Source organism: Gallinula chloropus (assembly GCF_964237585.1).
Source record: "Gallinula chloropus genome assembly, chromosome: 2".
Lineage (NCBI taxonomy): Eukaryota > Metazoa > Chordata > Aves > Gruiformes > Rallidae > Gallinula > Gallinula chloropus.
In genome coordinates, this window is record NC_140086.1 from 36,267,494 (window position 1) to 36,283,893 (window position 16,400).

At 50.6% G+C, this 16,400-nt stretch overlaps 1 protein-coding gene across 1 annotated transcript; it reads left to right on the forward strand.

Moving 5' to 3' along the window:
• Window positions 1–5,058: 5,058 nt before the first annotated feature.
• On the forward strand, window positions 5,059–12,155 carry PRDM14 (PR/SET domain 14; the record flags this gene model as incomplete). Its single annotated transcript, XM_084260471.1, has 7 exons — window positions 5,059–5,605; window positions 5,916–5,975; window positions 6,061–6,218; window positions 6,391–6,661; window positions 8,061–8,263; window positions 9,906–10,007; window positions 11,928–12,155. 7 exons carry the CDS (start codon window positions 5,059–5,061, stop codon window positions 12,153–12,155), a joined length of 1,569 nt encoding a protein of 522 aa, XP_084116597.1.
• Window positions 12,156–16,400: the final 4,245 nt, after the last annotated feature.

Here is a 16,400-nt window from a genome sequence, read left to right on the forward strand (position 1 = left end):
ACCAGGCTTTACACAGGGCTGGAACTGGGATGCCTGGAAGCCTCAAACTACTCCCTGGCTTGTAGCACGCTGCTTCTCTGGTTCTCTACGTGTTGTACCCGGTGTGGGTGGAGAGCTGTGTGTCATGCTGTGCTTGGGGTCAGGCTATAGCAAGGGAAGACAAGCCACCCCTCTGCCTTGGCCTCTTGGGCTGTGAAATGTGGAAGTAAAAATGCTTAATACAGCTTGAGGGGGGCCTTGTGACCAAACCCACCCCATCTCCTGAAACCTTCATGGTAAATTCATTCCTGCACTGGAGAATGCAGAACCCAGAGCAGCCTCAGGCAGTTCTGTGGCCTTGCACAGCTTGTGTCCTCTTACCTTCTTGGGTAAGCTGGGGCTGCAACCAAGGGTTGTCTGTAGGCTCCTGCAGCGTGCAGGAGCTGCTGGATCCCAGCTTTTAATACAGGTCAGTCCCACTAAGAGTTCCCACTCTCTAGCCAGCTAAAAGAGGGAAGAACAGTCACAGCTTGGTAAAGTCCTTAGAAGAGGTAGGTCAGGAAAGATTCAGGTTGGAACTGTGGTATGAATTAATCTGCATGAAGGTTGATCCTTCAGAGCTGGCCATTGAGGTCTGTGCCACTTATGGAACATCTCAGCTGCAGAAGAAATCCTCTCAGCAGTTAAAAGACTTGGGTGTTGTGACCAACCCCATTAACCCTGCTGCTAATGACCCTGACCTCAGCCAGCACTATGGACTCACGCTAGACATTGTGACCTGGAGGGACCCCTCGTGTGTCTTGTCTCCTTCAGTCTGGTCCTGGATATTTACTTTGGGGGGTGGAGGGGAAGGAGTTGATTGCATTGAAGAGATTAAGTTTATGGAGCTTCTTAAAGTCCAGAGGACCTCCGGTACCCCAATTTCAGTGGGAAGTGTGTTTTCATTGGTATGAGGAGGTCACCAAAGGAAAATGGAATCCTGAACCAGAAGTTTGCTCTGTGCTTAGGGGCAGCTGGCTGAACCAGGTGTGTGCCAGCTGGAGGTTCTCCCTCAAAGTGAATCACTTTTCTGTTTGTCCTGCCTTTTGACAAGCAGAAGGGGCAAGCAATTAATTTCCCTGCCCAGGCTGAAAGTGCACATCAGCACTGGCACTTCGAAATTGGGTTTAGTTTTATAGAGCTGCTCTTTGGGGTGCCATGAAAAGCAAAACCAACCCCAGATTGTTTGGCCACCAAATTCCCAGTCATTCCCAAGAAAGGGACAGAGCATCCCATCCACCTGCATCTTGCTCACTAGAGGTGGCTCTGCAAGGCTGCACTTCTGCTCCACCCCATCCCTCCCTGAGGTTTGGACTTTTTTAATGCAAGAAACACCTCTAACTTCTTAGGGGATGAAAGCCTTTAAAGATTATCTGCAGTATAGTGACAGCAATGCCTCAATCCCTGTTCTTCTCCTGGGCTCTGTGTCATCAGGCTTCTAGAAAAGGGAGTATTTTTATTTCTGGGCATATCTACATGTCTACTGTGAGAATTTAAAAATCTCAACTTCTGTTTGTTTGCTTTCATTTCTCCTGAATCTCTAATCCAAGCATGTCTCCTCCACAAGCCCCTTTTCCTGTGCTGTGACAACTGGACACGGGGCAGCCAAAGGATTCCAGATTCCAACACTTAATTTCTAAGGGCAACTCCAACTTCTCTGTGCCATCAGAGCTCAAAGGCTTATTCCTGTACATCTAATTAATTCCACTATGTCTCAGTTTTGCGTAGCTGGATTCTAATGGAGAAGGGGGAGCTGCAGGGGTGGCTTCTGCAGCCAGAAGCTCTCTGCAGGTCCCAGAGAGTGAACATTGGCCGATTCAAGGCCAGAGTCACTGATGACCAAGGCCAAGCCAATCGGTGGTCACAGCGCCTCTGGGAATCACATTTAGGAGGAAAAAAATGCAGGCAGGTGCATTTTGTCACCAGAGAAGGGAGTGAAAAGATATAAGAAGCCATGCAGACACCAAGGCCAGGGAAGAAGGAGAGTAGGGGAAGAATGAGGTGTTCCGAGTGCTGGAGAGAGATTCCCCTGCAGCCCGTGGAGAGGATCATGGTGAAGCGGGTTGTACCCCTGCAGCCCTGGATAACAACGGGGAGCAGAGACCATCTACAGCCTGTGGAGAGACCAACCCACGCCACAGCAGGTTTGCTGGGGGACTTGTGACTCTGTGGGGGACCAGGCCGGAGCAGTCTGGGCCTGAAGGTCAGCACTCCATGGAAGGGAGCCACACTGAAGCAATTGGTGAGGAGATGACACCCCAATAGAAAGGATTCACGTTGGAGAAGTTCATGGAGGACTGTGTCCCATGGGTGGGACCCCACAGTGCAGCAGGGGAAGGGTGTGCATGGTGGAATGTCCCCCCAGCTAAGAAGGAAGACAACTTGGGAGGAAGTGACTGAAAACCCCCATTTTCCCCATTCCCTGCCCCTTCCCACGCTGCGATGTGGGGGAAGAAGGGAGTGAAATTATGACCAAAGTCAAGTCTGCTAAGAGGGGAGGGGTGGGGGGGAGTAGAGGTGGTTTAAAATCTGGAGGAGGAAAGTAGCTTGTGAGGAACTGACTGAAACCCCACTCCCCAATTCCCTGCCCCTCCCCGTGCCATGATGGGGGGGAAAAAGGGAGTAAAATCATGAATAAAATGAAGACTGCTAAGAAGGGGGGGGGGGGGGGGGAGGTGCTTTAAGGCCTGGCTGCACTTCTTATTACCTGATTCTGGTGTCACTGGATGTGCAGCATAGTGTAATAAATTAGTTTTCTTTCCTTTATTCTGTGTTGAGTCTGTTTTGCCCATGACACTAATTTGAAAGTGATCCCTCTCTGCCCTTATCTGGACTCCTAAGCCTCTCAATACATATTTTCTCCCCTTTCTGGTTGAAAAGGGGAGTGATAGAGCGGCTTTGGTGGGCATTTTGGCCAGCGCCAAAACACCTCACACTACTTTTATGCTAGTGATGCTGCATCAATAAAACCACCTTAAACTGCTTGTTTGAAACTGTCTGCTAAAGCAATACAGCATCAGTTCTGTCTTGCATCTAACAGAGGTTTGGAACAACATAGAGAAAGTAAAAAAAAAAAAAACCAAACCAGACGGATTAACAGAAAAAAAAAGGCAGACTACTTAAGCAACTTTCAGAAGGCTGAATTCCTACCTTCTCGCTAAGCCCCATGTATGTGCATATTGGCTGTCCCTGGTGCATTCAGCACTTTTGTCTTGCAAACAGAGGTTCGGATGGAGAATGCGGTGGTAGGGAGGAGAATTAGCCCAATACTTTTAATACAAAGAACGTAACTGTTTAAACTCGAGTTTGGAGACAAAACTAGGCACACTGTGAAAGGTGTCTTGGGAGCTGGGAGAGCCCGGATCAGTTCTGGGTCTCCTTCAGAGCTCTATGTGCTTGTGTTTGCTGTCCTATTGTTTAGGTTCTGAGGGGGGAAAAAAAGTAAAGGGAGGTTTCAAATCGAAGCTTTAGGTAGAGAGGAATTACAGTGCCTGAGGTCCTGTGCGCTGAACACCCTCATTCCCCCGGGGCAGCAGGCAATTCTTTCTCAAAAGTCTCTATTCCAGAGCACTTCACTGTGGCTAGATAAGAAATAAGGACTGGAAGGATGGCTTCACCTCTGGTCAAGTGCAGTCAGTGACTGTGTCCGGAGGCAGGGTCTATCCGTCTGAGGCTGTGATTCCTTGGGATGAAGGCAGCTTTTCGCGAAAGATCACATGGAGCTTTGTTAGTTTATTTTTATAGTAGTACACCGTACCCACTCAAATGGCATCTAAACCTCTACGAGTCAGCATTTGTTCCCACTCCATCTGTGTCTGTGTGCACTTCGGCTTGCGTTGTGCTGCTGCGTTGTGCTGCTGCGCTGTGCTGCAGGAAGCCCTGGGCTGCCTTGCACACAGGACCTGTGGGCGGGAGCCCCCAAGCTCTGTGCGGGGCATAGCACAGCCCACCCCATCCCTTCCCTCCGTGTGCGGCGGTGGGTTTTCGCCCTGGGTTAACGATTTCTCCACCTCCTTGCACCAGCAGGGATGACATCCTGCAGTGGCAAGGTGCACACCTGGGCCCCTGGGATCCTGCAGCCCCTTCCCGCTTCCCTTTTTATAGCAATCGCAGCACAGAGTCACTTGAGAGGAAGAGGAGATTAGAAGGTGAAACCCTCCCAAAACCAGGATGAAACCGTGCAGAAGGGTATCACCCAGGAGCTCTGCAAGGGACAATGTCCAGGTGTCTTCCCTTGGTCCTTTTCTGGGCAGGTCCTGGCATAGACCTGGTCATGGAGACTGGGAAACCGCGGCAGGCACTCAGCATCCTGCCACGCAGCCAACGGGCAGCAGAAAGCTGAAGCGAAGTAAGCTCAGCAACGCCCACGGCACCTTTAGTGTCAGAGAGTGTGCTGCTGTGTGTGCAGGTCACCCCGGCTTGGGACGGGATTTTTAATTTCCATACCCAAGCCCCACACCTGCACCCTCCGGGGCACTGTGCGGGGTCTGTGGGTCCTGCTGAGGAGCACGGTGCCCGCTGGCTGGGCTGGGCGCTCACCTACCGCAGTAGGTGCTCAGCCGTGGGAAGCGTCTTTCCTGCCCCCCTGGGTTCCTGCTCGGGGGAGGCAGAGCCCACCCGGGCTGCGGCCGGGCCCATCGGTCGGGACTTGGCGAGCCGGCGGCAGGGGAGGTGAGTCCGGGACGCTGGTGTACATCTGTCCGTGCCTCCCAGTCCGCCCTCGTCGTGGAGAGGGGCGGCCCGACAGCTCCGGGAATAGCCGCGGCTCCGCCCCGGGGTAGGGGCCCCCGTCGAGGCAGCCCCCAGGCCTGCACGACCCTCGAGGGGGTGCCGCCCCCACCTGCCCTCCTTCCTCTCCCCGCGCCCATATAGCCGCGGGGGGCCGGCGGCGGCCGGCCCGCTCGCCCCGACGGCGCCGGGCGGTGGAGGGCAGCGTGCTGCGGCTCCCGCGCCTCCATCCCGCCCCCGCCCTGCAGCGGGACCCCGGGCGTCTGTCCCTCCGCTTCCCGCCAGCGCTCTCCCTTCTCAACGCGGCCTGACATGGCTCTATCCCTGGCCCCCAATGAGTCGGTTCCCGGAGACGGCGGAGACACCCTCGGGACGAGACCCACCAGCCTCGCTGCCTACTACCCGGCTTTCCTCGCTCCCACCCCGTGCTTCGAAGCGGCCCCCGAATTCTTCCAGCCTCGGAAATCCCTGAGCGGGATGGTGCCCGCCTCTCCGCCTCTGCCCCCCTTCAGCTTCAGCACGGTCCCCGCTTTCCTGAGCCAGCCGCCCCTCCTGCCCTCCGAGCCCTTCCCCGGCCTCCCCCTGCTTTCTCCCTACGCCAAGCCGCCGGTCCCCTTTCCCCCCAGCGAGGGCTCGCCCCGCCGGGCGGGGCCCCCGGACTCTATCCCGCCGCCCTACCCGAGCCCCCCGCGCTGGGCTGCCCGCAGCCCGGGGGCCGCCGGACCGGCGGGGCAGAGCTACAGGTACCACTTCACCGAGGAGGAGCTGAACGCGGTGCTGTACGGGGCGCTCCGGAGCAGCCAGCTGACCGGGAGCCTGCACGCCATCTCGGGGGTCCGGGTGCCCCCCACCAGCCCGGGTAAGGGTATCTTCGATTCAAGGGGGTGACGGCGGCGGCGAGAGGGGCACTGGGCGGAATGTTGTTCCTGGGGACAGGGTAAACGGTGGGGGTTTGGGGACAGTCCCCGAGGGTGTACAGGAGGCAGGATGATGGGCCATCGCCGGGGTCACGTCGGGTTCCCTGCTCTGCGGTTTTCTTGCGTTACCGACCCCTAACCAGGGGTTAGTTTCGTCTGCGGCCGGTGTCGGGAGCGGCAGGACGCGCTCCCTCTGCCCTGCTGCATCTCCACGGCCGGTGCCGGGCTGAAGAAGAGGTCTCTTTTCTGCAGGTGCCGCGGACTCTTCCTCCGCCCCGCTCCTCGACAGGGACTCGCTGCAGCTGCCCGAAGGTAGGGGTCCGGTGCTGCCTGCGCCTCCCGCCGCGCACGGCCGCGGCCGAGCAGCGCTCAGCCCGGTCCGCCCTGTCCCCCGCAGGGCTCTCGGTGCTGCGGGTGGCGTACGGGGACGTGTCACAGCTCGGAGTCTTCTGCACGAACCCCATCCCCAAAGGAGTCCGCTTCGGCCCTTTCCAAGGCAAAGTGGTCAACACCAGCGAGATCAAGACTTACGACGACAACTCGCTGATGTGGGAGGTAGTGGAGCCACCGCCGGGCTCCCCCCGACGCGGGGCCGGAGCGAGGCTTTCGGCCGCCCCTCTCCTGTAGCCTGCAAGAGGGGCTCGGCCCAGTGTGGGTGGGTGGTGGGATCGGTAACGTGTGCGGGGTAGGGTCGGTCAATCCTCACCCGGCTATCGCTGCTCTACAGATCTTTGAATACGGGCGGCTGAGCCACTTCATAGACGGGAAGGGCGCTTCTGGGAACTGGATGGCCCTGGTGAACTGTGCCAGGTTCCCCGAGGAGCAGAATCTGACGGCTATCCAGTGCCAGGGGCAAATCTTCTACGAGACCTGTAAGGAGATCTTGCCGAGCCAGGAGCTGCTGGTATGGTACGGCGATTGCTACGTGCAGTTCCTGGGCATCCCCATCAGCCTGAAGGGCATGCCGGAGGGGAAGAAGCCTCCGCAGCACCCCGAAGGTGAGCCTGCCAGCTCTCCCTTATTCCCATTGATCCATGCCTGGTCGGGATTAGATTGGCGTTAAGGCAGGTAAAGGAACCTCGTGCACAACGCCAATTTCCCCGGCTGTGTTTTACTTTGCCCGCTTTCCAGTCCCTGCGGTGAGCCGGGGGCGGGGTGACCGAGCCGCCGCGGAGATGCTCTGGGGCCCGATGGCCCCGCAGCCCCCCTCCGCCGCGGCGCGTTTACTCGGGGAGTTAAAAGCGTCGGTCTGACGGCTGTAAAACATCTGGCGGTGCTGGGCTCCCCTCGCCACGGCTGCGCAGCGCCGTTGTTTAAGTGGGGTCCCGTTTTTGGGAGGAGAGGGGTTTTTTTTGGGACATTCCTGGCTTGGTGTTGGTTTATCCACGCTCTTCAGTCCGTGCTGGTTTTCGTTGCGATTTAAACTCTCGGGAAGCGGGGTGGTCTGAAATCGTTCCGCTCTGATAGTAATGATACTGTTTGCAGATGAAACGCCAAATCCCGTTATCCCGGTAGTAGTTCTGCTTACAATGCGCAGAAAGTGTGACGTTCTTAAAACCAAAAGTTATGTATGGGGGAAAAAAACCCCACCCACCCCACATTTCTATCATTCTATCAATGCAGAGAAAGCTGGGGTTGGGTGCGGGGAGTGTGGGGATGTGGGGGTCGGCTGGGTGCAGCACCACGGGAGAAAAGCGCTTGGCAAATGAGCATGTGAATGTTTTGTAGCCCTTATCTTTAAAGTTCCAGGTTCAGGTTGCTGGTAAATCGCTCGTTTCGTTTTGAGGCTTAAACCAAAATTACGATGTGTAAAAAACGTTTTAAAAAATATCCTTTGTTGTTCCTAAATACAGCCGTTAAGAACAGTTTGGAATACAAAAGAAAACCAAATAAACGTCCTTTTTGTTCGCTAAGTGTTTTGAGAACGATAGGGATGACGTGCGCATTTATTTTTCTTTTGGGGATGGGAAGGTAAAATTTGCGGCCCGTATTGATAATGAATCCCTGGCAACGCTTCCCTGTGGGGAGACGCTTTATTCGGGACTCTGCATTTGGTTTTTCACATCCTCGCTCGCTGTTTATGGGGGGTAGAAGAGTGAAATTCTATCTTTGCTGAAGTCAGCAGCTAAAGCCAATAATTTTTTCAGACTGCAGGCTCCAGTTTGTTCCCCCCCTGTTAGAAAGGCAATAAGCGAGCTGGGGTGCGCATCCCTAAGAGACCCGACGTGTGTTTTGTTAACGATAATTACCAGAATCCATTTGCCATTATCACCCTCCCGGAGACTTAAAATCGCGACTTAGGTGCCAGCTCTGACCAGGAAACACACTTGACTTGACGCGAGCCCCTTTTTGCTTGTGGTGTAACGGGGAGGTGGCACTTTCCCTTCTGCCGTACAGAAGCCGGGGAGAGCTTTAAGTGCGAGCGCTGCGGCAAGGTTTTTGCCTACAAGTACTACCGGGACAAGCACCTCAAGTACACTCGCTGCGTGGACCAGGGGGACCGCAAATTTCCTTGTCACCTTTGTAACCGATCCTTCGAGAAAAGAGACAGGCTGAGGATCCATATTCTCCACGTTCACGAGAAGCACAGACCTCACAAGGTGAGCCTGCTCTGGGGTCTCTCAGCACTTGGTGGTTCTTCTGAGGGGGACTAATTAAGAGTCCCCCCGTGGCCGAGGTAAGATGCTGATGTTGTTCCTCCTCCAGCTTCCCTGGCAGTTCCCTGCCTGTACAGGAGTAGTTTGTTTTGTGCAGCAGGAGCTTAGCTGAAGAAATGGTATGGGTTTATGTTGGGAAAATAAACTGCACGGTCTCAGTCAGAGTTTGGGGGGGGGGGGGGGGGGGAAAGCAACACACACACATTCCCCCCACACCCTCCTTAGTATTTCTCCTGGGCTTTTTGGTTATTTGCATGTGGGTTTTTCTAATGTCTTTACACGGTGTGGGGCTAAATTGTGTTTGAAGGTGCGTCTCTGTCCAGGAGAGATGGTGTTTTGTGTCATTCACCTCTCCCCCCTTTGCAGCCTTAAGAACTGAGGGACATCTGTGTCTGTTGGACACAACAGGAGCTTTAAGTTTTGTATTCACGGTGGGGCAACAAAATTTCGATTGATGGAAGTAAATCCTTGCTGAGATAGTTGCCTCACCTTCACTAAAAACCTCTCCCTTAGACCAGTTTTCTTCATGAGCGCTGGGAGTGGAAAATCAGACTTTTCCTGAAGGTTTGGGAAGGGCAAGTTCCAGTGCTTGAAATGGCACTGCTAAATTAATCCTGAAATTCCTCCAAATGCCTCTTTAATAATAATCCTGGAATAATAATGGTAATTTTCCAAGAAAAGCCTTTATAACCAAATCGGCGCTACTGCAATGTTAAAATATCACATTTATGTAGTAACTCATGAAAAACAGGAATCTGTTAAATGTGAGTCATTGAATATCATGTCCTTTCCTCCCTTTCCCTTTCTCTCCTCTTATTTAAAATTATTGTAGGGGGAAAATTATGTTGGGGCTCATACAAATTGCCCTTAACCCCAGCACATCTGTTTCAAAATTCCTTCAGCCCCTGTGATTCGGATTTTGTCCCCAATTCAGACGCAGGTCCTTGGGTGGAAGGACAAGGTGCTGCTTCTTTCACTCCCTAAGGAGAAGCACTTATGACAGACCAGGCTGTAGGCTGAGTGCTGTGACTGACTCACCATTTCTGAAAATGGTTACCATTTTAAAAGGTCCCCTTGGTTGAATTTTTATTTGTTTTGGGAAGTTTGTTGATCATAAATAAAAAACAGTAACTAGACCTCCATTGGCATTTTGAAGGAAAAACGATGGGTTTACTTTATGTTTCAGGTTTGGATACCTCCCAAGTCAGTATTTTCTGTTAATGGTCTGAAGAAGGATGCTTTTTAATGAAACATTTTCAACAACACAAACAAAAATGCTTTGACATTGTGCATCATTTCTCTCGTCTTGAAACCAGATTAAAATTCTAACTCTTTAAAATGGTTACTGCTTAAATTACTGCTGTTTGCATTTGCATCTATACATAAGTATATATATATAAAATATATGCATATACAAAAATCTATATGTAATTGTTTATATTTTTATATATCAGGTATATGAATTTTTTTCATTATTATGATTTTTTTATTATGAAAATATGTTGGCACATAATCCACATACCTGATATTCCTTTTTAGCTGTGCTGTTGTGTGCTTCCTTTTAACTCCATCCTTCCCCCCGCAGTGCTCAGTGTGTGGGAAGAGCTTCTCTCAGTCCTCCAGCCTGAACAAGCACATGAGGGTTCACTCCGGGGAGCGCCCCTACAAATGTGTCTACTGCAACAAGGTAAGGCAAAGCCCCAGCCCAGCCCTCTCCTCTGTCTGTCCTCCACTCTGCTCAGTATCACACCACGCTGGGGCAGGGGGCAGCTCGTGCCACGCTCGGGCTTTCTTCTTTCATTTTTTTTGTGTTTCTCTTGTTTTCTTTTGAGAAAATGCCTTCTATTTAAGTTGATAACTGGATAAGTGAGTGTATCTTCTGGGCACAGTTGTGAGTTGAAGTGACAGGGTTGGCTGATACTGAAGAACCAGGGTCTGGTCTCCCATTGAAAGCATTTCAAACACCATCCAAGGCATGCAGCTAGATCAAATAATCCCCTTTTTACTCCAGTTTCTGGAGTGCAGTGAAGGGATTTGGCCATTACCTGAAACTGCACCATATGATTTTGTGTGCATGATCAGGGCAATCGATGTGCAAACTGGGCATGGAATTTTCATTAGAAAGAGAATGTGAATAGAGCTAAACAGCACTGATCCAAAATGTGCTCGGCTGTTGCTACTCTCATCAGCACAGACAATTAAGTCCAGGTCTCCCAGCAGATGGAGGATGGATGTACAGGTTGCTGTTGGATTAATTATCAGTTGAGCTCTGAGGGCTATGGAGCATCCATGCAAGGCAGAAGCACCATAAGTGTAAATAAGGTGCTCCTGATTTTGGAGAAAGAGTTTTGTTTATGACTAGCTGGACTAAGTGACCTGTAGTAAAGAACCTTAGAACTTGATGATCCTTAATGTCCCTCCCAGCCTTAACCAGTCTATGATTCTGGGAAGCAGCTCCTTTTGGCTATTAGATTTTTTCTCTCCTAGACATCCTGAACACTTGCAGGCAGTTTAGGATGAAATATCATCCTTTAATCTTCAGATCACAGGAAGAGACTGGCAGAGTTTTACAGGTCCCACTGTAAACAGATGTCTAGGGCACATGGGACCCTTGACCATCCGCAAGCTGTTCTGGTAGGACTGTTGTCGTTTTGGCCCTCAGGATGCAGCTGCATCAATCATTTTCTGTGGCTGGAAAACCAGGGGACATTTAAAAGCATCCTTACCTGCTCCTCCTACACAGTCACAATTCTTCTTTGCCTTTTCTACCTCTCACGGCAACTGTGCTCTGCTCTGAAGCAGCTTTGCTTTCCCTGTGCCTTTGCTCACTATCTCAGTGGTATTGTGAGATTAAAGGAGAAGTATTGGGCCAAGATCACTGTTCTGGCCCTCAAACTCACTTTGGCCCTGTTGATAAACATCTCCAGGGACTTCTCTATAGGGAGGGATCTCAGATCTGTTTATCTGTGTTTGTGGTCTTTCAAGTGGTGAAGGGCCTGAATGATGTCTCATTTGGAAAAATAATAAACAGGGAAAACAGGGACAGCTTTACAACATTCCTGCTCAGGTCCCAGTGAGAGGATTTTTCTTCTCAAATGCAGGAGGAGTCTTTATGAGGTACACAAAGTGTGATTGAGTACATCTTATTACTCGTAAGGGGGGAAAATAGGCTGGAACATCTGGCTGAAGGATGAAGAGAGTATGATGGGGCAGGAAAATGAAACCCAGAGATGGATACTGAACTGACTGCACGGATAAAATCTGTCAGCTCAAGCCGGCATATGTAAATGTGAAAGGGTTTAACTCTGAAAATGAATCTGCATTATGTCTTCACAAATATAAAAGGAACTAATTAGGACATTATTGACTTCCTATCCTTTGGCATATAGAAGATATTTACTGGTGTCTCTGGTCAGAAATCTTTCTCTGAGCTTCATCTAACTCCACGGACTCAGCCATATCTGTATAGCTGAGCGCAACAGCAGTTGACTTGGGGTTCCTTGTTGCTGGGTTTTTTTCTCCAGCCATCTTGAGGATGTGAGCTATTTAAGGACCTTTTTTTTTTTTTTTTTAACTCCTCCCCCATTTCTGATCTCTGCTCCTTCAGGCATTCACAGCATCCAGCATCCTGCGCACTCACATCCGCCAGCACTCGGGCGAGAAGCCCTTCAAGTGCAAGCACTGCGGCAAAGCCTTCGCCTCGCACGCAGCCCACGACAGCCACGTGCGCCGCACGCACAGCAAGGAGAAGGGCTGCACGTGCTCCGTGTGCGGCCAGCACTTCCCAGAGCAGGAGGATTACCACTTCCACATGAAGATTCATGCCACTCATTAGTCAAGAGCCCCGCGGACGCATCCTGGACCAGCTTTGCATGTGTATCGGTCTACGTGCAGGTGTTTGTGCATGGTTGGGTGCGGGTGGCAGGAGGTGACGTTTACCCTCACAGCAACTGCCAAGGTACATCCAGTCTCTGGATGGTGGGCATATGGCTGGGTGCAGGAGACAGAGGAGTTTCTCACCTGGGTATCCTGATATCACAGTGAAGTCTGATAGGCACTACCACAACTTTCCCTTCCTTTCCTCCCATACCCTAATTTCCACAAATGAGAAACTTAGGCAGAAGGGACTTGTACCTCCCATGAACTTTTTGTGCACAAATAATACCACTATGAGGAGTGTTTCCATGTCTAATGCATCATGTCTATGTACTGCCTGATGTGTATAGCAAAGCTTGTGCAAGGGACAATTTTCTCAAGTCCCTTTCCCAAAGCCCATTTAACCTGTCTGTTTTCTTTGGGCACATGGCCAGGTATACACTCTTCTTCCTCTCAATGTACAAGTCTTTTAATGATTCCTTAGTTGGAGGTAATCTGCCTCAAGAGATGCTGACTTGCTGGACCTGTGTAAGGATTTTCAATTTCTTCATTCAGCTGCCAGGCCAAGGGGAGTTCCAGGCTTTTGACATCAACTCTTCCAGAGGATGCTGAATCCCAGTCAGCCCAGGGGGAGAGGGGCAGGGTATGATGAGCTAGCTGCCAGCTAGCAGAGATGTTTGACATTGGCTCTGCTTTCTCACAGGTTAAAGGACCAAAGATACTCACAAGCACCAGCGAACTCTTGGGTAGGTTACTAACAGTCAAGTGGCCTCATAGAGGCATTGCACCTGTCTCAGCACAAGCCAGGAGCAGGCACTATCCCCCTGTCTGAATTTCCCTGTAACTGTCTCTCATCTAGAAATGAGAGAGGGCACTACTAGGAGTCCTGACATGAAGGCTGGGCCCCTCTGCCTTCCTCCTGCTGTAGTGGCATTCCTGAATGCTTTAAAACTGCACCATATAGCAGTTCTCAAAGCACAGATATTTAAAAATCGGCTCTGTGATTTGATGTGCAAAAGAGATGGTGCCAATTTTTTTGACCTGAAATTTCTTCCCTAGCCTTCATGGGAGGACTGGAGGCTTTCAGTGTCCCTTTCTCTCTGACTGTGTAACCAAGTCAGAAGTGATTTGTGTGGGTTTTCTGCTGATTTCTTCTTTTTCTTCCTTTTTTTTAAGCAAAAGGGAACACTGCTCATAAAAATGTGGAGGGTTCTGCTATAGAAAGAGACGTTTATTTAGCTATGGGTAAGCTACTCTGGGATCCTTTTCTTGAAAACTCTGGTTTTGTTTCTTTTGCACTCTTGACTTGGAGAAGGACTCAGAATAACAGCCCAGGCATATCCTGTTCTTTTACACTAACAATTTGTCCCAGATGAAAACTGTCTCCAGGTGCACATTGCAGCAATTTAAGGAGTTTCTGTGTAAAACCATAGGTGATTAGACCATGAATTTTGCAAAGAATTTGCAAAATCTTTCATGAAAAATACTCCCTGGCAATGTGAAATCTCATCCTGATGAAGGCTTTGCTGAAAGACCAAGTACAGGGAGTGCTGTAACTGGTACAGAAGCGGCTTATCACTCAGTGGGCAGCACGATGGGAAGGGGGCTGTGCATCTTGAGAGGGGCTTCCTGTGTCAGTGGGGCTGTGTGGCATCCAGGAGGGATAATGGAAGCCCTTGCTCTAGCTCGTTGATTAACATAGATGATTTGATCTCTTAATATCTTGGATCAGCTAGGATTAACAAGGACTTTGCACATAAGTATTGGAGATAAATGTTTGTATTTGTGCCAACCTTAACAATCTCTTTAAATGCAGAAAAAAAATGCTACCTGCACATTTAATTATACCCTGCAGATACTGTATCAACACGTATCTATTGATTTGCACTAATTTTATATGGTTTATTGTACCTTAAGTTGCTCTGTCCTCATTGTTTTAATGGTAAAAAATACTGAAAATATTTATAGAACCACTTGTAAGTAAAATATTGAGGCCCAGCACTAGGCAGTATCAGAAATAAGCAATCCAGTAGTATTGTACATATGTGTAAATTTTAGGGTAGAATGGAGATCACACTTTGTTCATAATTTTTTTTTGCTTATTTTAAAGTCAAAGATTTCTATATTATAGCAGTCTGAATTCTGTACAGTCTTGAGGGCTGAAGTCTGATGAGTTCTAAATAGGCAAAATTAACTCCTAAGTATAAAATCACCATGGTATTTCTGTCTACAAACCATGCTGAAATATGGGAGCTGGGATAATAAGTCTTCCAACTGCCTGCCTGTATGGAGGGGTTTTCCCCCAGGCACACAGAGCCCTGGCCAACAGAAGCATACATTCTGTGTGTGAAGGCTTCAGTGAAATCATTAACTGCCTAGTAATGAAGTAAATATTATCACTAGTGGGTTTGAAGTGCTATGAAATGTACAGTTGGTTTCCCATGCAGGTAATCTTGTTTCTTGTGAATGAGGCTTATTTATTTTAATGGTGCCTCTTCTGTAGTGCTTTAAACTGTGTGCATTTTCTACTGCTACCCGCAAACATCTCGTACTAAAATATTCCCCTACTTCTACAGTATTTGACAAGTCTGTAAAAGAGTTTGAAGGATTTCATTTGTACTCATGATTGAAGGTACTAGTTGTCTTGCACATTAAACATGTATATGTAAATTTTGACGGTAATTATTAAGGTTTACAATGAGATTCATAGAAAGGATGAAAATAAATTATTGGAGGCCCCAGTATACACTAATGGGCAATAGGATTTGTGATGCTAGCAAAGGGATGAAGGGCGTTCGCAGCATTATTGCAGAGCCAAGCTGTCTCTTAGAGGGAATTGTGGTCCTTGTCCTGCTGGGTAGCAGCTGATAGCATTAGGAGGCAAAGGCACCCAGTGTCTTGATGTGATGGATTGGGCCTTAAGTGTCCCAATAGCTCTGGGAGCTTGAGGCCATTCAAGTCTGGATTGAGTTCACTCCCACTCCCACAAGCAAGATGATGGATCCGGATTGAGCCCTGAAAAAGGCATTTAACTACCTTACCCCCCAGCATTTAACTACCCCAAAGCATCGTCCTCTCTTCTGAATAGCCAGTCCCAGCTGTGCTGAGGGCGGGAGGGAAGGGGAAACGACACAGTGGGGCTGGCATTTGGCCGGCAGCACACCTCACAGCAGGGTGGGGAGAAATAAAACGGCGGGGAGCAGGACGGAGGGCAGGCTGGGCAGAACTGAGCTGGGCTGAACTAAACTGCCCCTCCCCGCGGCAGATTTCCTCCTCCTGCCAGGAAGACGCAGGGGCTGTCAGGGCAAACTCTGCTCTCCTCGACGGTCAGGGTCTAGGAGAGTTGAGATTTAAGTCGAGGGGATGCCCCTGTGCGTCCTGTAGCGCACACGTGCCCTGCCTGCATCCGTGTGCCGATGTTCCCTGCGCGGGGCTTTGCGCGCTGACTCGCGCCTTGCGCGGCCGCGCTGCCGCCAGCCCCGCGCCCGAGCAGCGCCCGCTCAGCGGGCTGCCGGGTGCTCACACACACAGGTAAGGGCGGCAAGGGAGGGATCGCTTCGCCTGGGGGTTTCCCGGGATGGCTGCACGGCGCGGAAAGCCACTTGCATGAAGGAGGCTGCGCTGTACCTCCAGCCGAAGGGAGAATACCCGTGACCAAGCTCGGTGCTTCGCTGGGAAGCCCCAGCTGCTGGGGCTCCCCTAAGCAGACCCCGCCGTACTCTGTTCCTGCTTAGTGGGGGCTGCAGAAGGCCGGGCACCCCCGCAGCTCTTCGAGGGACGGGTCTGCGGCTCTGCAGCCTGCCCTAGATCCGCCCCTCCTGCCATCAAATACAGGAAGACAGTGACATCTTCCATGACAGTGGCTATTGCAATACACTTGCGTGCAATAGGTGCCCGCGTTTCTCGCTCAGTTTGGCTTAAGCGGTGACCGCAGCGTGGCATCCCTGGCTGGGGGCTCCTTCTCACGGCATTCCCCAAGAGAAAGGATTACAGACACTGTACCTGACTTGTGCATCCTGCTTCTTCTTTCTCCTAACTAGGGCTTAAAATGCTCCTGCCAAAGGAAGCTGCAGGTCAAGCCTTGAAAAGAAACCCAAAACAACAACAAAACCAGAAAAGCTACCCCCACCCCTCCCTGTAAGACACTAGGTGATTTAAAGTGCTTTGCAGGGTTTTTTAAATGTTAAATGGAAAGTGATCTAAA